General features: G+C 40.8%; 1 protein-coding gene across 1 annotated transcript in view; it reads left to right on the top strand.

The window, feature by feature from the left end:
- Positions 1–7,580: 7,580 nt before the first annotated feature.
- The window catches only part of ARHGEF38 (Rho guanine nucleotide exchange factor 38), a 119,359-nt gene continuing 102,571 nt past the window's right edge, over positions 7,581–24,368 (top strand). The window contains exon 1 of the mRNA XM_089680583.1: positions 7,581–7,782. Within this exon, the coding sequence (XP_089536709.1) occupies positions 7,581–7,782 (202 nt within the window). The remainder of the gene's footprint in view (positions 7,783–24,368) is intronic.

The raw sequence follows: 24,368 nt of genomic DNA, 5'->3' as shown, positions 1-24,368 counted from the left end.
TCTCTGGCTGCATTCTTGTAGCCATTGAGAACTACTGAGTGAGCTGTGATTGGTCACAGCTTGTCACATGGTACAAGGCTGTTGTGAATAGCCTTGTACCATCTGACCTCTGTGATCATTCACAGATTTCACACGTAGTAAGCAATGATGTCACAAGTGGCATCTTGCTTACTACTGCATGTGATCACTGATTGGCCAATCAGTGATCACATGATCGGGACCTCGTACAGAGGTCCCGCCCGATGATCGGTGTTCCACTATGTCCGGAGGACACAGCGGGCACCGGATCGCGGTGCTGCGCACTCCCAGGGAGCGCGCACAAGCAGGGTGTGGGGAGGCCGTTTATAAACGGCCACCCGACCCTGCACTGCCACCGTCCGGCAGTTTATACACAACGGCTGGACGGAAGGTGGTTAAACTGGAATTTCACCCCTAAAGGTAAGTTTTTCTCCCCCCACCCCTTCAACTTTTGGACACTTTTTTTTGGGGGGTGGGGGAGCAGGTACCAGGTTTTGACAGGTGCCCACTCCCACTTCCGCCTGGATAACTTAGGTCTAAGCAAACTGAACGGAAGTCCACACCCCACCTGCAACTTCTTGGGAGAGGTAACAGGTCCCAGGAGGCTGCAGGACCATTCACAGGGTGCAGTGCAGCTCGCACATGCGCAGTGGGGAGTCTGCTATGAAGCCACAAGGAGTCACAGCCGGCTTCCCAGAGTTAGTATGGTGGCACTAGGGATCCAAAGACCAGTGAAGAACTGGCCCAGGGCAGTTCAGAGCTGGATCCCTGGAAAGATAAGTGTCCTGTTCTCAAAAGTCAGCAGCTGTGGTATTTTGTAGCTGAGACTTTTAATTTTTTTTTTTGGGGGGGGGGGATGAAGAACCCTTTTAACTTCTTCCAAGTCAGAGATTGAACTAGAAAAAATCAGCATGGCACTACTAACATCCTGGAAGAAGAGGTCAGCAGTGGAAGCTCCCATATTTGTCACATTACAGAGTCACTTTAAAGGGAAACTTCACCCTGATGATTTTCTCCTCTCACCATTTCTGTCCTGCACTACTGTCTGCAAATATCCCTCAAGTGTGCATATGTGCTGCAGGTCTCTGCTAGGTATTCGGGACCTGGTAGAGACCTGCGGCATGTCTGCGCATGCATGGGGGAATCCAGCACATGCATACACGTACCACTGGTTACTGGTATGTGAGACCTTGTGGAGACCCAGTACATGTGTGCATTTGGAATTACCTGCACATGTGCAGACATGCTATGGGCCTCTGTCAGTAGCCTTGTGATATTAATGCACCCCTCATTAATACATTGCCTCCTGGGATGTGTGATGAAACCCCCCCCGCCCCCACCCTAGAAGCAGCGAGGGTCTCTACATAATTATTACCTAGGCAAGGAAGCACTGCGCTACAGCACAAAAAATAAGGTACTAAATGTTTCCAAATTTGATGAAACATTTTCCAACACTGTAAGAGGGAGGTAGGAGGAAGCAGGAGAGAAAAAGTTCTTTTAATGTATTAAAGTAGAACTATAAACAAAACTTTTTTTTTTCATTTTAGATAGACTAATGCAGGCCATAGACGGATCGTTTATCGGCTGATTTTTCGTCTGAAAAATGAAACATCGTTTGTTCTGTAAACCAATGTTACCACCAATGATTTAGAAAATCAGCCGTTTTTCAAGAATTTTCCAACATGACCAATAAACAAAATGAGGAGGAACTGCGAAAATCGGCCGCTGCCATTGCCCCACTAACAGTGCGAAAATCGGTCGATTATTCTTTAGGACGAAAAATCGGCCGATAAACGAACCATCTATGGCCTGCATAAATGAGGGTTTTAACCCCAGCCAGATTTTTTTTTTCACCACCTGTGTCCCATTGGCGTAGTTTCCCACCACCTCCTGTCCCATAGCCAATCAGGAAGTGAGACGAAATTCCTACAAATTAAGGGAATTCCTTGGGGACACCGAGATCACCAGAACTTGTGTCCCCATTAGAAGATTTCCTCTCTATTACTTTACTTTTCTGGGAACAGCCCAAAATTGGGGATTTTCTTTTACTTTCAATGATAATGGAAAACAGAACAAATAGAGAGGATACATCTCCTTAATGGGGGGGCACAGACAGCAATAAAACTTAATAGGTGTTCTAATCCATCTCTACTCCACTTTAAAGAATAGATAAAGGCAAAACTTTTTTTTTTTTAGTTTTGGATAGAGTATAGAGGGATTAGAACCCCTGTCAGATTTTTATTGCTGTATGTGTCCCCGTTGGGAAGATTTACTTTTGTCCTGTTTACCAATATCATCAAAAGTGAAAGTAAAAGAAACCCCAAATTTTGGGTTGTCCCCAAAAAAGTAATAGAGGGGATATTTTCCAGTAGGGACACTAGTTCTGGTGACCCAGGGGTCCCCAATGGATTTCCTTAATTTGTATAGATTTTCTTACTTCCTGTTTTGGCTATAGGACAGGAAGTGAAGGGAAATCTCTCCAATGGAATACAGATAACAAAAAATAAACTGACAGGGGTTATATCCCTCCCTTTCTCTATCCAAAAAAAAACGTTTTGCCTATAGTTCTACTTTAACAGCTTCCCGACTGCCCTATAGCAGATATACTGCTATAGGGCAGCACGGGTGCGCAAAATCACGTATATATAAGTGATTTCGCATTTCTGGGTAGTGGGTGCGCATGCCCAATCCGTGCCACCATCCGTGGTCACGGCTGTCAATCACCGGGTCCCGGCCGGTGATTACTTGCCGGCACCCAGGATCTCCAATGGGGAGGAGAACTGTATGTAAACAATACAGTTCTCCTCCCTGTCAGCTCGTGCACACTGCTTTGGATGGCTGTGTGCAGCCATCCAAGCAGCGTGATTACAGTGACGCACAGATACACAGGCCAAAGTAAAACAGCACACCGTTAACCCTTTGATCGCCCTCATGTTAACCCTGTCCTGCCCAGTGCCATTAGTACAGTGTCAGTGCTTTTTTTTAGCACTGATCACTGTATTGGTGTCACTGGGGATGTCAGTGACACCAAGTCAGTTCCCCCAGTGTCAGAATGCCCGCCACAGTCCCGCAGTCCCACTATAAGTCACAGATTGCCACCATTACTAGTAGAAGTGTAAAAAAAAAATTCCAGTACAGGGGCGGACTGACAACTCATGGGGCCCCCGGGCAATAGGGGATCATGGGGCCCCTGTGTCCTTGCCCAAACTCAAAAAAGTCTATGAAAAAGGTACCAGGGGCATCTCATGGGGCCCCCTACTGACCCCGGGCCCTCAGGCTGTGCCCGAATTTCCAAATAGTCAGTCCGCCCCTGTTCCAGTATCTATACTGCCATTTGTAAACGCTAAAAAACTTTCACATGAACCATTTAATTTACACGTATTGGGATTTTTTTTTAGCAAAGACATGTAGCATTTTGGCCTAAACTTATGACAAAATTTGATTTAAATTTTTTTACTGGACATGTTTAATAGCAAAAAGTTAAAAATATAGTTTTTTTCTCAAAATTGTCAAACTTTTTTTTATAGCGCAAAAAATAAAAAACACAGAGACGATCAAATACCACCGAAAGAAGGCTCAATTTGTGGGAAAAAAAGGACATAAATTTCATTTGGGTGTAGCATTGCATGAACACGCAATTATCAGTTAAAATAAAGCAGCACCGTAATGCAAAAAATGCCCTGGTCAGGAAGGGGGGAGGGTAAATCCTCAGGAGGGCTAGTGGTTAAATATAGTGTTTGTTTCAAAAGTAACAGTTTGCATGCTTTTGTAAGGTAGAACCTTGCAGTGATCCAAGCCCATTTAACTGTAATATGAAAAATGGTTCCAAGGAGCAATCTTAATATTATTATACAGGATTTATATAGCACCAACAGTTTGCTCAGCGCTTTACAATATAATGTGAGACAATACAGCAACAATACAGTTCAATACAAGAGGGATAGGAGGGCCCTGCTCCTCGGAGCTTACAATCTGGTCTAATGAGACTGTAATTTATTTGGGTTAGGGATATAGTTTACGAATTTAAAGTAGAGCTATCAGCAACTTTTTTATTTTTAGAATTTGGATAGAGTAAGGGAGGTTTATAGCCCCTGTTGAAAATTTCCCTTCATTTACTTTTCTGGGGACAACCCAAAATTTGGGGTTACTTTTACTTTTACGGTAAACAGAACAATCAGAGAGGGTGAATCTCCCTTTAGGGGGGCACAGACTGAAAATAAACTCTGTCCACTCTGTCCAAAACTAGAAAAAAAAAGTTTTGCCTTTAGTTTAACTTTAAATAGTGCTAGTATATTCCATAGTGCTTTATAGAGAACATTGAGCTATTCATTTAATTGCCTACCCCAAAAGTAGTCTAATGTGCCCACAACAGTTACAAACTTGTATGTTGGGTACAATTTTCAACAGAGGCTGATTTACCAATAGTAGACTGAATGTCACATTGGATGAAAGGATTGTGGCACAATACACACAATTTCAGTACAATACTGAAAGAAAGTCACTGTGTATAGGATAAAAACGATGAAAAGAAAGGCCTGTAGGAGGCTGACTTAGGGTGGGAAAATGTGCTAGGGTAAAAAATCTTTACTAATAGCATATTGTTCTTCCAGATCCACAATGAAAAACCAGTGCAACACCACACTACCTATGAAAGGTAACAGAGATAGTCTGTGGATCTCCTGTGTATGCACTCATTCAGAAACATATGATCAAATCTCTTCATATCTAGTAAGCTTTAGAGCTGCTATGCACAGGCAAATCTTTTTAAAGACTGAAAATTCCTTCTGCTGTGCCAACCCTTCCTGTTGTTCCACATCTGAATTATTCAGCTTGTTTATTGGTAACATACACCACTTGCAAAGTGAAAAAAAAAAACTAGGGCAGCACAATGCCTTACTGGCTGGCACTTCTGCCTTGCAGCACTGGGGTTCAGGTTCAAAACCCAACCAGGACACTGCCTGCATGGAGTTTGCATGTTCTCTTTGTGCTTGCTTGGGTTTCCTCTTGGTTCAGGTTCAAAACCAGGGCCGAATCTAGCCTGTTCGATGTGGGGGTGCAGTGAAAAATGTCAGGGGGGCAGAGGGCAGGGGTCACTGCTGGCAGGGCAGAGGATAGAGGCACAGCTACTCCTCCCATCCCTACATTGTATACACAGCCTGGGCACAGGCAGCAGAACTCTGCACACAACGCATACCTGAGATCAGTATAGTGTCAGTCAAGGAAAGTACAGTATAGTGTCAAACTAGGGCAGGAAAGTAGCAGATTAAGTCAGTATTGTGGCAGGTTAGGGTTGGCTTTGGGGAGGGCAAAACTAAAATCTGTGAGGGCATAGCCCACCCCAGCACCCCCCTAGATCTGGCCATGTTCAAAACCCAACCAGCACACTGCCTGTATGGTGTTTTGCATGTTCTCTTTGTGCTTGCTTGGGTTTACTTTGGGTACTCCAGTTTCCTCCCACACACCTCCCACAGGGCTCAAATGTAAATTGGCCCTAGTATGCATGCATGCCAGATAGGAACCGTATAGTGTAAGTTCCTTGAGGGCAGGAACTGCTGTGTAGTATGATACGTAAAACACTGCATATATTGCCAGCGCTATATAAATACCAGCAATAAATAAGGAACAGATAGATACTGGTTATGAAAGATATTTAACTGCAAGCTGGAAAATTTCTTTAAAAACTCTCTTTATCCTAAGATCAATGACTTGACTCTGAACAACTTCCAGATATAAAAAGCCGGCCAAAGATGGAGCAATGTTTTTTTTTGCAGCCACGGGTTGCAGGAAAGAATAATCGCTCAATTCCCCCATCAACACTGGCTGTGTTGATGGGGAATCCCTCCCGCAGAGTCATTGTGTTTTCCAGGCAGGGGAGGAGCAGGAGGAGTCGTCCCCTCCAGGAGAACACAGTGATTATTGCTAGAGCCTATAATAGCTGTTAGTAATAGTTGCATGTAAAATCCGACAGGCTGGTTGTATCCAAGTTGATCGCTCAATCAACTTGGATACATTCAGCCTTCCCATACACGGTTCGAATCTTGTCCGCTTCCTGCTGTACCAGCCAAGAGTTGAATCGTCTATGGCCAGCTTCAGTCTTTTCTATGTGTAGATCACATAAATATAGTAATGTATTAATGATTACTACTTGATAACTGACAATAAAGCAAGCCATGCACCAGTAGAATTTCTTTTGAAAATGTTCAGTTTCGGAATGTTTGTTCTATTTTCTAATAGCTAGTGGGGTCAAATCAGCAATCATTGTCAAATATAGTGATGAGAAGTTTTGAAAGAACAGGACTGGAAATTTTTCTCATTTTTTATCTGAATGAATATAATTCAAACCATGAATTTGGGAAAAATTGTAATGTGCAGATGCTAGGCACAAAAGAAACCTGGTTAATACGTCTGGGATTCCATTCAAGTAGCAAGTCTGGATGAAATTTAAAGGGCTTTTGAATTAAATTAGGCTCTTTCACGCTAGCGTATTTTTGCTGCCTTTTTACCTTGCTAATAACAAAAGAAAAAAGCAATAAAATGTTTCCCTTTAAATCCTATGGGACTCTTCACACCACTGCGCTGCAGTCGCGGTACATTTTGGAAAGGGCTGGATCTTTGGTGTGCACTAAAAACGCAGCTCCCCATTGAAATGCATCAAAAATGCACCACAGTATTTTTTGAGCCACATGTCCGTTTCACAAGTGCATGCCAACCAGAAAACGCGCTGGAAGCACATAAAAAAAATGCATATGCGTTTTTAACTGCGTTTTTTCAATGAAGCAGTGTGAAAGAACCCTAAGTTGACTCAGTGATGGCAAGATCGAATGCTCTGATGAGCAAGTTTTTCAGAATTCCAAATGAAATTCTACTGGTGCATGAGACTGGAAAGCTTTCCCAGGAAAGAAATTGATGAGCGGGGGTTGTGCGAGGGCTTGGTTTGTTAGCTTTAGTTCTTAGCAATCCTTTTATCAGTCAAGGAAATAAGTATAGAGATTACAATGTCTTCCTCACAAGGTGCAGACACCTGTATTAGCATACAAAGCCCTGGAGAACATTTGACACTTTTCATTCCAGGTAACATACTTGATTCCCCGCGTGTCCTAAATGTTAGGCAACTTTTTTAAAGCTGTTCATGTATTTGTCACAAATGGCTGGCACAATAGGGAAAGGATAACAAAAGCATTGAATGCAGAGGTTGGACTCCCCTCGGTGTTGCAGGGCTTAGCAATGTGCAATCATTCCAAGCTTTATAATGACTCAAGGAGTTAAAGGGAAGAGAGCACACTCCTCTGCCTAGGGAAGTTAAGTTTGGCCTGGGTAAAAAATGAGTCGGTGCTGCTTTGCCAGCTTGTGCTGCGAGTGTCTCAGGTGACAAGCCCTCAGGTAGACTGTAACATGACTTCATAGGGGAGGAGTAATGAGCTGTACAGGTGTCTCCCTTAGACAGGTTACTAGTGCAGGTACAGCTGATTACATAGAACCATCGCTGACTCATTCCATCGCTGGAATCACAAACTTATCAAATCAAACGGTGGCAACGGAGAAGCCGCTTTGGATGACTGGCCATGGACACCAAGGACATGAGTGGAAAAGATTCTGGTGGGATCAAGAAGAAGAATCTAACCTTTCTCAAAAGCAGGCTATATATGTTAGAGAGGAGGAAAACAGACACCATAGTAGAGCAAAACACGAATGGAGAACATGGAAATTCAGGAACCTTGCGCAGGAGTCAGTCCGACAGAACAGAATATAACCAGAAGCTAAAAGGTAAGAAGGAAAAATTAAATAAGTATACTATAATGTTGACTGTAGACAGACAAAATGTGTATGAGACTTCAAGATCTGCATTGGAGAATGTCTGGCATGCACCAGATGCTTCAGCAATGGCTATTTCTGACATGGGCACTCTTCCTTTCAGCAATGCATCATAACAGGAACATTACATTTCTTTTGGAAAGAGAACAACAGAACAATTAGTAGCAGAAGATGAGCCAGTATGCTGAAAGATCAATAGCTCAGCATCAGTTACATAACAAAACTTTAGCACAGCATCTCTCAAGAAGGTTCTGTGGAACATTAGGTATCCTCCAGTGGTTGTTTAGGGGTTCCTTGAGCAATGAGCTCTCAGATAATTTACCACTGACAACAATGATCATTTAAGCTATCTGCAATGGTGGATGCTTCCCAACGACCATGTGCGTTAGAAGCCTTCGTTGTGGTTGTTTAGGGGTTCCTTGAGCAATGAGCTCTCAGATAATTGACCACTGACAACAATGAATATTTAAACTATATGCAATGGTGGATGCTTCCCAACGACCACGTGCGTTAGAAGCCTTCATTGTGGTTGTTTAGGGGTTCCTTGAGCAATGAGCTCTCAGATAACATACCACTAACAACAATGATCATTTAAGCTATCTGCAATGGTGGATGCTTCCCAACGACCACATTCGTTAGAAGCCTTCGTTGTGGTTGTTTAGGAGTTCCTTGAGCAATGAGCTCAGATAATTGACCACTGACAACAATGATCATTTAAACTACAGTTGCAAGAAAAAGTATGTGAACCCCTTGGGATTACGTGGAGTTTTGCATGAATTGGGCATAAAATGTGCTCTGAACGTCATCTAAGTCACAACAATAGAAGAACACAGTCTGCTGAACATAATACTACACAAACATTAGATGTTGCCATGGTTTAATTGCACATAACATGTAAACATTCACAGTGCAGGGAGGAAAAAGTATGTGAACCTTTGGACTGGTTGACCCTCCTTTGGCAGCAATAACCTCAACCAAACGTTTCCTGTAGTTGCAGATCACACCTGCACAATGATCTGGAGTAAATTTGGACCACTCCTCTTCACAAAACTGTTTCAGTGTAGCAATATTCTTGGGATGTCTGGTGTGAATCACTCTCTTAAGGTCATGCCACAGCATTTCAATCGGGTTGAGGTCAGGACTCTGACTGGGCCACTCCAGAAAGCGTATTCTGTGCTATTGCAGCCATATTTTTTTTTAATTACTTGTATGCTTTGGGTCATTGTCCTGTTGCATCACCCATCCCCTGCGGAGCTTCAGTTGGTGGACAGATGGTCATACGTTTTCCTGCAAAATGTCTTGATAAAGTCTGGAATTCATTTTCCCATCAATGACAACAATCCGTCCAGGCCCTGAGGCAGCAAAGCAGCCCCAAACCATGATGCTTCCTCCGCCATGTTTTACAGTGGGGATGAGGTTTTGATGTTGGTGTGCTGTGCATTTTTTTCTCCACACATAGTGTTGTGTGTTCTTCCCAAACAACTCAATCTTGGTTTCATCTGTCCACAGTATATTTTGCCAGTAGTGCTGTGGAACATCCAGGTGCTCTTTTGCAAACTTCAAACGTGCTGCAATATTCTTTTTGGACAGCAATGGCTTCCTCCGTGGTGTCCTCCCATGTACTCCATTCTTGTTTAATGTTTTCCTTATTGTAGATGTGTCAACAAAAATGTTAGCATGTGCCAGAGATTTCTGTAGGTCTTTAGCTGACACTCTGGGATTCTTCTTTACCTCATGCAGCATTCTGCGCTGTGCTCTTGCAGTCATTTTTACAGGACGACCACACCTAGGGAGAGTAGCAACAGTGCTAAACTTTCTCCATTTGTAGACAGTCTGTCTTACCGTGGACACATGAACATTAAGGCTTTTGGAGATACTTTTGTAACCCTTTCCAGCTTCATGCAATTCAACAATTCTTGATCGTAGGTCTTCTGAGAGCTCTTTTCTGCGAGGCATGGTTCACATCAGACAGTGCTTCTTGAAACCAGTAAACCCAAAACAGGTGTGTGTTTTTTAAGGGCAGGACAGCTGTCAGCAACACATCGAATATCATCACACTGATTGGAGTCAAGTTTGGCTCACTCCTGGCTCCAATTAGCTCTGGGAGAAGTCATTAAGCTAGGGCCTCACATACTTTTTCCTCCCTGCACTGTGAATGTTTACATGTTATGTGCAATTAAACCATGGCAACATCTAATGTTTGTGTAGTATTATGTTCAGCAGACTGTGTTCTTCTATTATTGTGACTTAGATGACGTTCAGAGCACATTTTATGCCCAATTCATGCAAACCTCCACGTAATCCCAAGGGGTTCACATACTTTTTCTTGCAACTGTATATGCAATGGTGGATGCTTCCCAACGACCACGTGCGTTAGAAGCCTTCGTTGTGGTTGTTTAGGAGTTCCTTAAACAATGAGCTCTCAGATAATTGACCACTGACAACAATGGTCATTTAAGCTATCTGCAATGGTGGATGCTTCCCAACGACCACATGCGTTAGAAGCCTTCGTTAAAGTAACCATCACATTATTATACCCTGAGCTGTAGATATGCTCTTTTATGGGTGGGGATCACTGAGACTGGGAAGTTATTTGAAGGGTTCCTTCAGGTTAAAAGGTTGAGAAGCTGCTTTAGCAACACTGTAACTGTTTGCATTGCAATCAAAAAATTAATCATATGTTTATGTATAGCCATCCTTAAGCCTTGTACTCACGATGAGAATATCAGATGAACGATCGTCCATTATTTTTTGCATGCTAGTCTCATATAGAAAATGAGGTTACTAAAGTTCTGAAAATTCTCCTACTACGGAATACAACTTTGGAAGTGATGTATTGTACTGTATTCCTTTGTTTCTGAGCATGCATAGTCTTGAGTCTCGGTCTTCCAATTTTTTTGGGAAGAATACTGTACTGATTAAATGAAAACCATACGTTCTGGTATCATACGTGAAAAATGTTTGTGTTCGTCCCTTAAGATAATTTTGTGTGAACTGTTGTAATCAGCTCTCAAGAGCTGAATACTAATGATCAGATTATCGTACGATCGTTTCGAAAGCGGTATTTTTCGTCTGATTTTCTGATCGTGTGTACTTTACATTAGCCTTGAAGGAGAACCTGGAACCGTTGCTATTTAAAATGTGTTTAATTGGACTTATTACATGTACTCATTTATATGCAGTATTTACTAAACTGTATTTTCACAGTACTACTGTGATCAATGCCTAAATTTTAACTGTGCTGTCTTTAGCAAAACTATGCAGAAGTATGTGTCTCATCTAAAGTTATAGGAAAATCTGGCTCAACTACTAACACAGAGTCAGTCTCAATTCATCATGCAGTATGTTCATTGTTGCTGAGATGATAGATGGCTGGATGTGGCTGTGTGCAGAGTAGGAGTAGCAGAATTCTTGTGTCTAGCACCATAGTGCTGACCTCACTGCATCTCATCTTCCTGGCTGTTGCTTATCCCACTCCCTGTGGTTGCTGAACCATGTTAGGTTTGAATTAATGAATGTTTATACCATTGTTAAGGCATTATGGATGCCCTAACCTAGTATTATTAATTATGTCATTTTGACAGTTGTGTGCTCAACACTGCAAACTGTAGCCAGCATCAACTACTGTAACTTGCCATAGTTACCCAGGTATAGCAAATGTGCCAAGTGGTGGTAATCGAAACCAGCCAGTTCCATTTACTGAAATCACTGACAAATATTTCTGATTGATGGGATATATTTTATATTTTGCTTTACTGAATATGACCAATTCATGCATCACTGTTTCTGCAAAAATGTTATTAGCCGTGGAATCAACTCCACCCTATATTCTAATATAATTATTTGGAAATTAATTTAGTACATCTGACAAAACGAGAACTCACCATGGGATTGTATACATCTATTGTGGCCATTATTATTATTATACAGGATTTATATAGCGCCAACAGTTTGCTCAGTGCTTTACAATATAACGGGAGACAATACAGCAACAATACAGTTCAATACAAGAGGGTTAGGAGGGACCTGATCCTGGGAGCTTACAATCTGGTCTAATGAGACTGTAATTTATTTGAGTTAGGGATATAGTTTACGAATTTAAAGTAGAACTATCAGTAACTTTTTTATTTTTAGAATTCGGACAGAGTAAAGGAGGTTTATAGCCCCTGTCAAAAATTTCCCTTCATTTACTTTTCTGGGGACAACCCAAAATTTGGGGTTTCTTTTACTTTCACAGTAAACAGAACAATCAGAGAGGGTGAATCTCCCTTTAGGGGGGCACAGACTGAAAATAAACTCTGTATAGTTATTTATTTATTATTTTTTTCAGGTACTTATATAGCGCCGTCAATTTTACGCAGCGCTTTACATATATATTGTACATTCACATCAGTCCCTAACCCTCAAGGGGCGTACAATCTAAGGTCCCTAACTCACATCCATATACATGGGCCAATTTAGACAGGATCCAATTAACCTACCAGCATGTCTTTGGAGTTTGGGAGGAAACCGGAGTACCCGGAGGAAACCCACGCAGGCACAGGGAGAACATGCAAACTCCAGGCAGGAGGTGCCGTGGCTGGGATTCGAACCAATGACTCTAGTACTGCCAGGTGGAAGTGATAACCATTTAGCAACTATGCTGCCCAGTTCAATATAAGAGGAAGGAGGGCCCTGCTTCTTGGAGCTTACAATCATTATTCCCATAAGTCAACAAGAATACAAAATCAGTTGGCATCGGCTCAGAAGCAGGTCAGATGCAGCTCAGAAAGAGGTCAGAAGTAGCTCTGAAGATATTTAGTAGCATATTAAATGCACATTTATTTAACCTGCAAGCTTTGCTGTTCAAAAAGAAATCACACCGCCACTTAAAGTATAAGTAAACCCTCACCCTCACAAGTCATTCGGTTTAAAACAGAAATGAAAGGCAAAACATTTGTGTACAGATAGAAAAAAAATTTTATATGTATTTTTTTTTTAATATTTTTCAAATGCGATCACATTCTCTCTGTTCTCAACTGCAAAAGAGCTGGGGGAGGAGAAACAACAATACACTGAACTTGTCAGTGAAAGGCTGTACGGGGTGGGGGGACTGCTTCCCAGCACAGCTAGAGAACTGACCATGCTATGCTCTCATCCATAATGTGGTCAGTTTTTAATAGGAAAGCAGAGGGACTGACAGGAACACCAGGGATTTCACACCAAGGAAGCAATACAAAAAGAATAGGATACATTTTCATACAAGCACACGGTACAGCGGGCACATATCAGGAATATGAAATGTTGGGTTTACATAGTCTTTATGTCTACATTATCAGAATAATAGGTGGGGTGACTTATCATCCAGGAATCTGCAAGGTGATGTAATGTAGATTCACTATAATACATGGAAAATGCCAATTCTAGGTATGTAGAATGCATGACACAACTTTTGCTCATAGCCCCAATTGGGCCACACATGTTCTGCTTAGCCCACATTATTTATAGTAGAGCATGTAATGTAAACACTAGCCTGGAAATCATATAGATGAGATGAATACATGTTCAACAATGTGCCAGCTTCATGCACAACCCTAGGTTCACACCTAAGCAATTTCCGCAGCGTTTTGACTTTTGCAGAAACGCACTACAGTCCATTTAACATGATTTCCTGTGGGACAGGTTCACATCTCCGCGTTTTCACCCGGTGAGTTTTTTGGAAAGGGTCAGGAACTTTTTTTAAATGCAAAAAGTTGGTTTTTGGTTCTATAGACCTCAATCAAAACGCTGCAAAAAAGCATGTAGTGTGTTTTTGCTGTCTTATTGTGTTTTAAATCTGCCTAGCAACAAGAAAAATAAAATTAAATAAAAAGCAAATGCAAAACGCATCAAAAAAGCATGTGTAAAAATGCACTGCAGAAATGGATCATACGCAAACTGCATAGGTGTGAACCTAGTGTTAAGGCTTCATGCACACTAGTGAGTTTTTTTTAAGCTAAAAAAATGCTGGAAAAAACGCTGGTAATAGTATTATTATACAGGATTTATATAGCGCCAACAGTTTGCTCAGCACTTTACAATATAAAGAGAGACAATACAGCAACAATACAGTTCAATACAAGAGGGTTAGGAGGGCCTTGCTAATAGCAATTCTTAGTAGTGTTTAGGAGCGTTAGCATTTTATTAGCATTTTTACAGTACATGTAGAGTAAAAAAAGCTAGGAGCGTTTAGCGTTTTTATTTGCTGGAAAAACGCTCCAAAAAAACTCTACAGAAATATTTTTTTTTCTGCTCCTAGACATTGAAGCTTAAAAAATGCTGATAGCCTAAAGCAGTGTGCATGGACATATAGGAGAATAAGATTTAGGCTCCATGTACACTAGAGTTGATAAACTCACATTTAGGAACATTTCTGCATTTTTTTCAGCAGCCCCTGAACTCTCCCTAATGTTTTCCTATGTGTCCATGTACACTATGTCATTTACAGTTGTTTACAGTCGTTTTTTTGAACGCACCAAACGTGAGTTCAGGAGTAGATCTTATCAGCGTTTCAAACACCAAATGCTTGTAAACTCGTGTAAACGTGGCTATCCACGTTTATAGGCATTTGCAGTTGAAATTTTTTTTTAACGTTTCCATTTCCAGATGCTGATGCTGATTTTCATCATGAAAAATGCATGCAAAGTGTTTTTCCAGTACTAAAAAGGATCTGGTACACCATACTTTGAGGTTTCGCATGATAGAAAATATGTTAGACACTGCTGCAATAATTTCTGCACAGAAATGAGCTGGAACACATCCAAACACCACAAAAAAAAAAAAAAAGGTCATCTCAACAAATACTCCTATCTCTGCTTCTGCTCTCTCTATTTCTCTCAAAATGTCTGAAATAGTTAATTTTTTACTGTTTTCAGTGCATTCTGGGCATTTTGGAAGGTCTCCTGAGGTTATCTTTAAGAAACGCTTCTAAACGCAAACACTGATAAACGCGGCTAAACAGACGTTTTTTAACCTACGTTTTCCAGCAGTCAGTTTCCACCATTCAGATGTGTCCCGTGTACATGGAGCCTTAGTTTCTAGGAGCAGAAACAAAATACTGATAACAGCTTCTAGGAGCTTAAAAAAATGCTAGTGTGCATGGAGCCTAAAACTGAATGCACTCCATCCTCACATGCAGAGACTAGTGCCATCCGTTTTTCTCCAAATGTACTTTTGCATGTAGAGCCTGTGTGTACAAAGGTGGAAGGCAGCCATATCCGTGGGCTGGTATATCTGTTATAGGAGGAGCACTGACAGTTGTATATAAGCCTTGATGACCTGAGTAGGATATTACTGGATGAGTCAGCCGTGAGAAGCAATGCTCTAGGCTGTGAGCAGCATGTAATATAGTGCAATAAACCTCCTGCCCAGTGAGACACCAGCTCCTGGAGTGCGTTAGTGCTGTGTGCATAGCAGAGTCCTCCTAGCATAGCAACAGATCCATGGTGACAAAAGACTGTCAAACAATTTCCCCATAGCAGGCGTGAAAGTGTCATTCAACTAGTAGCCAGATTTTCAGTGTTTTTATGTGTGAACATTATCCATTATACAGGGAGCTGCTATTGGTGTGCACAGTTGTCATAAAATATGCATGTTAGATAACATTTACGTAGATATAGAAAGTATAAATAATACCTGTGTTATCCTCAAAGTGTTTCTCTACAATAAAAATGTTTTTTTCCTGGAAAGAAGGGCAAGATTAGCACTTGTCAGGTATTTTTCGCTGTCTGTGTCTCCAATGAGGAGATTCACCATGAAGAGCCTAAGCGCGTTAAGGTAGCCTATTAATTTTGAATGAGCTGTCAACTAAACGCAATGATTTAACGCACATTTACCTTTTTCTTTTTCTCACTGTAGCATAATATGACACACAGATGGTTCACATATGTGCACTTTATGTATAGTGTAAAGGTGGACAAAGACGCAGGCAGCGGTTTAAAGCCCGACTCCAGCAAAATGGATATTTTTTTTCTAATCCTTCTCTCCCACATTCCTCTAAACCAATCCATCCATGATTCTTTGTCTGGTTTTTTTTACTCTTCTTTACCTGTTTTTTTTTTTACTCTTCTTTACCTGTTCTGTTTTTTACTCTTCTTTACCTGTTTTGTTTTTTACTCTTCTCTACCTGTTTTTTTTTACTCTTCTTTACCTGTTTTTTTTACTCTTCTTTACCTGTTCTGTTTTTTACTCTTCTTTACCTGTTCTGTTTTTTACTCTTCTTTACCTGTTCTGTTTTTTACTCTTCTTTACCTGTTTTGTTTTTTACTCTTCTCTACCTGTTTTTTTTACTCTTCTTTACCTGTTCTGTTTTTTACTCTTCTTTACCTGTTTTTTTACTCTTCTTTAGGTGTTTTGTTTTTTACTCTTCTCTACCTGTATTTTTTTAACTCTTCTTTACCTGTTTTTTTACTCTTCTTTACCTGTTTTTTTACTCTTCTTTACCTGGTTTTTTTTTTACTCTTCTTTACCTGTTTTTTTTTACTCTTCTTTACCTGTTTTTTTACTCTTCTTTACCTGTTTTTTTTTTTACTTTTCTTTACCTGTTTTTTTTACTCTTCTTTACCTGTTTTTTTTTTTTTACTCTTCTTTACCTGTTTTTTTTATCCCAGCGATCAGTGAGAGGGAAGGTGTGGGAGGTCGGTTACTTTCATCCTGGAGTTGGGCTTTACAGCTGCCATATACCGCTCAAATATTGGTTTAATTCATGCACAATTAAAGCGGTGGGTGCCTCATTGACACCACCCAACTTGACAAAAGATGACTGAAGAAGAAGCATGGAGGGCTGAAAAGAGCCAGACACTGTTCAAGGTATTCTGACAGCTGCTGGAGCCAGCTGTCAGAATACGATACCTAGCAAGACTGATTCATCCATTTACACAGTTTAGCTTGGATAAAGGAAACTGTTAGTTTTTTTTCATTCAACATGCAGGCTGAAGGGAAAAAAAATCTATAAGGCTGCTTTCACAATGATCTGCTTTTGGTGCGTTCTTTAGTTAAAAAAAAGCAGAAGAAAAGTAGAAAAAAACTGCATCCATTTAAATCCTATGACACTCTCCAAACTGATCCATTGAACTTCATTTGCAGTAAAAATGGTTCTCCTTGCTGCATTTTTGGTGCATGTTTGTTAAGTTAAGGCTACTTATTATTATTATACAAGATTTATATAGCTCCAGCAGTTTGCTCAGCGCTTTACAATATAAAGGGAGACAATACAGCAACAATACAGTTCAATACAAGAGGGTTAGGGGGGCCCTGCTCCTTGGAAACTACTTTCACACTGATCTGTTGGAGAACGCACATGCCGCATTTTTGCCACATTTGCGGTGCATTTTTCACATGACATGTGACTCAAAAATGCACAATTGGTATTTTTTTGATGCATTTTGCCACGTTTTCTTGATTTCAACGGGGAGGTGCGTTTTTGGAGTATTTTTCTACCGTACAAAAATGCAGCAAGCAGGATTTCTAAAAATGCACCTGACCCCCAACGAATCAGTGTTAAGAGTTCCATAGGAATACACGGTCACACGTTTTTCTTCCTCGTTTTTAATGCAAAGGCAGAAGAAAAACAGATCAGTGTGAAAGCAACCTTAAAAAACTGCCCCAAAAATGCATCCCTCTATTGAAATGAACGGAAACCGCATCAAAAACACATCAAAAATACATTAAATTGCAATGCAGTTGAGGAAAGTACTTTGTTCAATAGGGAAAAACGCAGTGCAAACACAGCAAAAATACATATGCGTTTTTGATGTTTGTTCAGCGGAGCAGTCTGAAAATAGCCTTAGTGTATGGCCTGCTTGACTTTATAATCTACAAGGGCAGCCCACAATGTTTCCTTCTTTCTGATAGGTCAATCCAATTAATTCATGGTACTTTACTAGTTTTTCTTAGCGGAAAAAAAGGAAGGTTCAGTCCTATTGTGCAGAAATGCTTTAACTGGTTGTAAATACTCTGAGCCAGATAAATTATTGTTGGTGCACCAAATATATGGTACACAGAAACCTGCTTTTTGGATGTGCTATATAGTAATTCAATTCAAAGGGTTTGAAATGAAAGATGCGGCTAAAGCAGCAATTGTGAACAAATCCTAAGTGCCACTTTGCGTACAAAAGGCCTCACTAAAAAAAACCTATATCAGCTGAAACATAATAGTATATTTGACATGCGATTCGCCAAAATAGGATGTCATGTGTGACAATTTACATTCCTCAACCTTAAGGCTAGGTTCACACCTATGCAGTTTGCGTTTGATCCGTTTCTGCAGTGCCTTTTGCGGTCCCGTTTGCCTTTTTGCTCATGCGTTTTTGATGCGTTTGGCATTTTTTTTCTTGTTGCTAGGCAGATTAAAATACAAACCGCATACAAAATGCCTGTGTGAAATGGGCCTTAAAATGTCCTGTGTGCATGAGGCTCAATACTGGATAAGGCTCAGGTTCCTTACAACCTTGATTTTGTGGCAGATAACAGGAATTCGCATTTGGAACAAATCACAAAGTATAAGCAGATGACAAGTGTTTGTGCAATAAATTAGGAACAACCCATAATGCATTGCTTAACTTTTGTCCCCACTCAGCTCTGCGTCAAAAGAGCTAATACTCTGGAGAAATTGATTAACTAGTCCCCTGACTGCAGAAGGGTGCAATCACAGCCAGGGCCGGGACAAGGGACAATAATTAAAAATGATTTAATTTCCAATAATGACAAAAAATGATTCACCGCAAATTTTTAACACAATTTTCAAAACCATTCGCAAATCAAACTCAGGCCTGTTTGATCATCACTAGTGTTATTCAGGTATTATTATTATAATATACAGGATTTATATAGCGGCAACAGTTTGTGCAGCGCTTTACAACGTGAGGGCAAACAGTACAGTTACAATACAATTGAATACAGGAGGAATCAGAGGGCCCTGATCTTTAGAGCTTACAATCTAATAGCAGGTATACACACGTTTATATATATTGGGCCAACCAGGCACATCAGACATAGAAACATAGAAGAGTGACGGCAGAAAGAGACCTGAGTGGTCCATCGAGTCTGCCCATTTTTTATTTCAGGTACTTATATAGCGCTGTCAATTTACACAGCACTTTACATATATATTGTATATTCATGTCAGTCCCTAACCCTCAAGGGGTGTACAATCTAAGGTCCCTAACTCACATTCATACATACACATACTAGGGACAATTTAGACAGGAGCCAATTCACCTACCAGCATGTCTTTGGAGTGTAAGAGGAAACCAGAGTACCTGGAGGAAACCCATGCAGGCACAGGGAGAACATGTAAACTCCAGGCAGGTGGTGCCATTGTTGGGATTTGAGCCTACGACCCTAGTACTGCCAGGCGGAAGTGCTAACCATTTAGCCACTGTGCTGCCCAGTTTTGTTTTGTTTTTTTATGTGTTTTTTCTTTTGTTAACTTTTTTGTCTGAATATACTGTAGATCTATGCTTGTCCCACATGTTTGAAGCTATTTACTGTTGACTAGCTCAGTACCTCTGCTTGAAATTCATTCCAAGTATCAACTACTCTTTCAGTAAAATAGTACTTTCTGAGATTAGTCCATATTCATGACTGCCGGTGGCCTCATCTGTAAACAATTGAAACCCCTATTATGGCCAAATAAAACAAGTAAAGAAGTTTGACATGAATGAGCAGTGACAAAAGCGACTGTAGATCATTTACATATACAGGCGTACCTGAGTTTATGAACTCCTCGGTTAACGTAATTTTCGGTTTACGAATGAAAATCCATTGAAAATAATGCCTCGGTTTATTAATTTTTTTTGCAATGCAAAGTTTCCCTATGATGCATTGCGCCAGGGAGGTTTATAGCAACGGCCCGTGCCTTTAAAGTGCACTTTATAAAGAGTTTTGAACAGATAAGACTTTTTTTTACTTTTTTCTGACCTCCGGAACGGATTAATTGGTTTTCAATGCATTTATGAATTAATTTTTAATCATGTCCCTGTACAGTATTTATGCCTTTAAAGTGCATTTTATAAAGAGTTTTGAACAGATAAAATACTTTTTTTTCCTTTTTTCTCACCTCCGGAACGGATTAATTTTTTTTCAATGCATTTACGAATTCATTTTTAATCATGTCCCTGTACAGTATTTATGCCTTTAAAGTGCATTTTATAAAGAGTTTTGAACAGATAAAATACTTTTTTTTACTTTTTCCTGACCTCTGGAATGGATTAATTGGTTTTCAATGCATGTACGAATTAATAATTAATCATGTCCCTGTACAGTATTTATGCCTTTAAAGTGCACTTTATAAAGAGTTTTGAACGGATAAAAGACTTTTTTTTTTAAACTTTTTTCTGACCTCCGGAACGGATTAATTGGTTTTCAATGCATTTCTATGGGAAACCATGTTTTGGTTTATGAATTGTTTGCAATAAGAGAATGCATTAAATTTGTAAACCGAGGTACGCCTGTATGCACACCAGTATAGCCCTCATAAAATCACATCTCTTATTCTGACCGATGGTCATCTGCGCAGAAGCACTTTTTAAGGATCCCGGATTGCTGTACTACAGAACATAGAATTAGGCATCCGTATCCCATTCTGCAGACAGCATTGAAGAGATTTAAGTTCACACAGGTTGATGCCTGAGGCTATTGGGCATGAAGTGGCTTTGTGAAGATCACAGCAGATTGGCTTGGGAATTGGGAGTCTGGTTTCCAGGAGTATCCACAAACATAGCCAGTGTTACCAGATGACATACTGTGCTTTGTGTACAAGCAAATGTGACTACACATATTCAGTATGCCCTGCCAGGTCATAGAGATTAGCTGGTCTTGTGCCAAACACGCTCAGTGAACACTAACAGTCATCTGGCACACCATTTAAAAACCAGTAAAACGTAAAAGGTCATACTGGCAAGGACAAACAATGAGTCCTATTCAAGGTGACCCTGTGCTGTCACTTAAATCACCCAGTCCAAGTGTATGTCAAGCCAATAACATTTTTTTATCATTTGGATTAGAATGGGGAAAAAAAACAGGACTCCTGTCTGATATTTAATCCTAGCTGGGGCTCTGTCAGAGAGCTTTACCCTTACTTCCTGTTCTGCTGAAAACATTTTATTAAACAGGAAGTGAGGGAAACTCTTCAATAGCACCACAGAAAGATTTTTTTCATTTCTAGAAGGCTAGAACTTCTGTCAGAATTTTTAATTGGTCTCCCTTGCAGGTTTCCTGTTCCTCATTTCCTGTCTGGTGAAACCATTGTAGGTGGGACAGGAAGTTTGGGAAATTTTCTGTCATGGAGCCACAGATATCAGTAAAAGCCAGCCAGGAAATCTAAACCTGTCCCCACTCTAATTAAAACGAATATGTATTTTTATTTCTGTCTGCATTGCTATTGTAGATTTTTCTTCACTTCCTGTTCAGTGACATTATTGTCAAGGGGAGTGATCGTAAATAGCCCTGACTGCATTATCAGTCTGACAGGGGTTCTAACCCTTCTCCACTCTATCCAAAACCTTGAATAATGTTTTGACTGGATAGACTCTTTAACCCCTTTACGCCGTCCACACACAAATGTGCGGCCTCCCGGCGTCTGGGCCTAGACTCCATGCGGCCGCACATTTGCGTTCATGTAACAAAAAACATATGTGCTGAGAACGCGCTCCCTGCACGCTCCCAGCACATATGTGCGGTACTCACAGAAAGGTCCCGGTCCGCTCTTGCGATCGGGACCTCTCCCGATCATGTGACCGCCATGACATGTTGTCACGGTGGTCACATGATCCCTAAACCACGCCCCTCCCGGCGTCTGAAACTCTTAAAGGGCTGGGTGGCGCCGGCGGGAAGGGGTTAAAGTGTTACTAAGACCCCGGTCACACTGGATGCAACTTGGCATGTGATTAGAATGCCATGCAGCTTGCAAATTGAATGCCAAATTGCAGCCTGTTGTTCGCAATTATAGCGGTCATATCAGTGCAGTTCCGATTTTGGCAGTGCTGCACCGATTTCCAAAGTAGTTCATGCACTACTTTTCGTGTGATTTGCATAGACATCTGTGTAAACCCACAACAGTGAAATCAGTCTGTATATACAGTAAAGCATGCTTGTTATACCTAAGGGGTAAATCGTCTATATTGTGTAAAAAGGCTGTTTGATTCTGACATCTCTGATCCTCCCCTTCTTCCAGTGTCCCCCTCTTATCTACCAATAAGACATATCATGTGGAGACACTCAGTTTGGTGTGTATTGCTAGAGAGGTTTTTTTCTTTCTTGGAAGAGTGCATGTGATCAGCACAGGGCCAATCACTCTGTAAAAAGACTGTTTGATCCTGTCGTCTCTGATCCTTCCCTTCTTCTACTGTCCCCAATCTATCTGCTGTTAGAACAGAGCTTTGAGGGCAAGCTGTACATGCTCAGTTTAGTGTGTATTGGTAGAGGAGGTTTTTTTTCTCTTGGGAGAGTGCATGTGATCAGCACAGGATCAATCAGCACTGTTCAGACAGAGAGTCAGGGGTTATGGAGCCTCATAGGACAATCAGGGGAGAATGAAAACTGCTCCTACAAGCTTTAACTAGTACTCTGCTGAACACTGACTAACTAACTGCTAATGAAAAAAGGTATTTAGCAGTTTATATTTTCTAAAATAATTTCATTTCCTTATTCTATGTACTGTGGGAAACTGGATATAGGGAATGCAGGGTCCTGGGTTCAGTAACCCTTTAAGATCCCTTTGCATATCAGCCACCACTAGGCTCCATTCACACTAGGGTGTATTTCAGCTCGACGCCTGACATTTAGAATTGCTCAACAAGCAAAATCCAATTAATTTCTATGGCCATTGTTTACATATAAGTGTCTTGTCACCTATAGCAAAATGCCCGTCACTCAAAAAAAGTACTTGCGCTACTTTTCAAGCAGATCTGGGCGGTTTGTCCCCATAGACTTGAATGGAAAATGCCTGAACAGTTAGACTGAGCGTTTCTTTTCAAGGGTTTTTTCAGGTGTTTTCAGCTTAAACAGCAGCTATTTCTATTGGCCACAGCAAAAACATCTAAATTAAAAATGCCTGAAAAAATGCCTATAATATTTGCAATTCTGCTCAAAAAGCTATTAGCTTGCCTGGAAGGTTTTTCTCAGTGTTGCTGAAGATCTCTGAACTCTCTATACAAGTAATTATATTTATACATTCAGTATTTGCTTACTGTTAGGCATACCTACCTGCTCCCAATGTGCCATTTCTCTTGGCTGAGGATAGGACACTCAGGCACTTACTCCTGTTACATGGAGAGACATGCCTGACACTGAGCACCATACTCTGGAAGTCTAGTGGCATTGAGAGGAGAAATCTTGAAAGGCTAGAAGGTCTTGAAAAGTCCAAAAGTACTAACTGGCATCCTTTGGTGCTTGCTATAATTTTAGTATGATGCTTGCTAACAATTTAGTACAATTTAAAGAGGAACTTCAGTTAAGTTTAATACATTTAAGAAATAATACACGCAGCATATAAAAATGGCAATGATCTGATTTCCAATAAAATCTTACTTTCCAATAAAAGAGTAGCCTTGAACTGCACTCACCCCGTGATGGTACTTTGGCCATTTTAACTGAGGGCAGCAGAAGCCAGTACCCTTTAGTTTCCTGGTAATCCAGCTGCTTCCCTGCCCTCCGCATTGCTAAATCTGGCCCATGTGCAGTATGGCCACTCACGCCGCACATGTGCAGTATGGCTCCGGTCGCCACGCTTTCACGATAAAGATACAGTGGTTCAAAACCGCTCCCATCTCCGCTCTCACTCGGCCCTCCTCCAGAACACCTCCACTCTACTCTGCTCCCTCTCACAAGACAAAAAGACAGCCTGATGACTCCTGGGAGATCTGGCTACGTCATTCGCCTAGAACCCTAGACTAATGACGTGGATGGAAACTGGAGCTACAAGAAATAAGGGATTTAGAGGTAGATAAATGTCATTTTGTTAACCAATAATATTAAAGAAGGGGAAGACGAGATAGACAAATAGAATATACTTTATAAAGTGACTGAAGCGCTTTAAGGAAGACTTAAACTGAAATACTAGCATGCAAGTACATAAAGAAAAAGGCTACCCATCAGTTAGCAAACCCTGAGTAGCATATTTTGGACTCTGCTCCATCACTTTACAGCTCACGAAGAGCATATTCTGGTCTCCGTTCTATCACTTTACAGTACACGAGGAGCATATTCTGGTCTCTGTTCCATCACTATACAGTACACGAGGAGCATATTCTGGTCTCTGTTCCATCACTTTACAGTACACGAGGAGCATATTCTGGTCTCTGCTCCATCACTTTACAGTACACGAGGAGCATATTCTGGTCTCCGTTCTATCACTTTACAGTACACGAGGAGCATATTCTGGTCTCTGTTCCATCACTTTACAGTACAAGAGGATCATATTCTGGTCTCCGTTCTATCACTTTACAGTACACAAGGAGCATATTCTGGTCTCTGCTCCATCACTTTACAGTACACGAGGAGCATATTCTGGTCTCTGTTTT

This window comes from Staurois parvus, unplaced genomic scaffold (assembly GCF_062004578.1).
Source record: "Staurois parvus isolate SC_StPar_1 unplaced genomic scaffold, SC_StPar_1.0 ptg000244l, whole genome shotgun sequence".
Lineage (NCBI taxonomy): Eukaryota > Metazoa > Chordata > Amphibia > Anura > Ranidae > Staurois > Staurois parvus.
The sequence above is the reverse complement of the archived record's forward strand: the minus strand, read 5'-3'. Positions and strand labels throughout refer to the sequence as shown.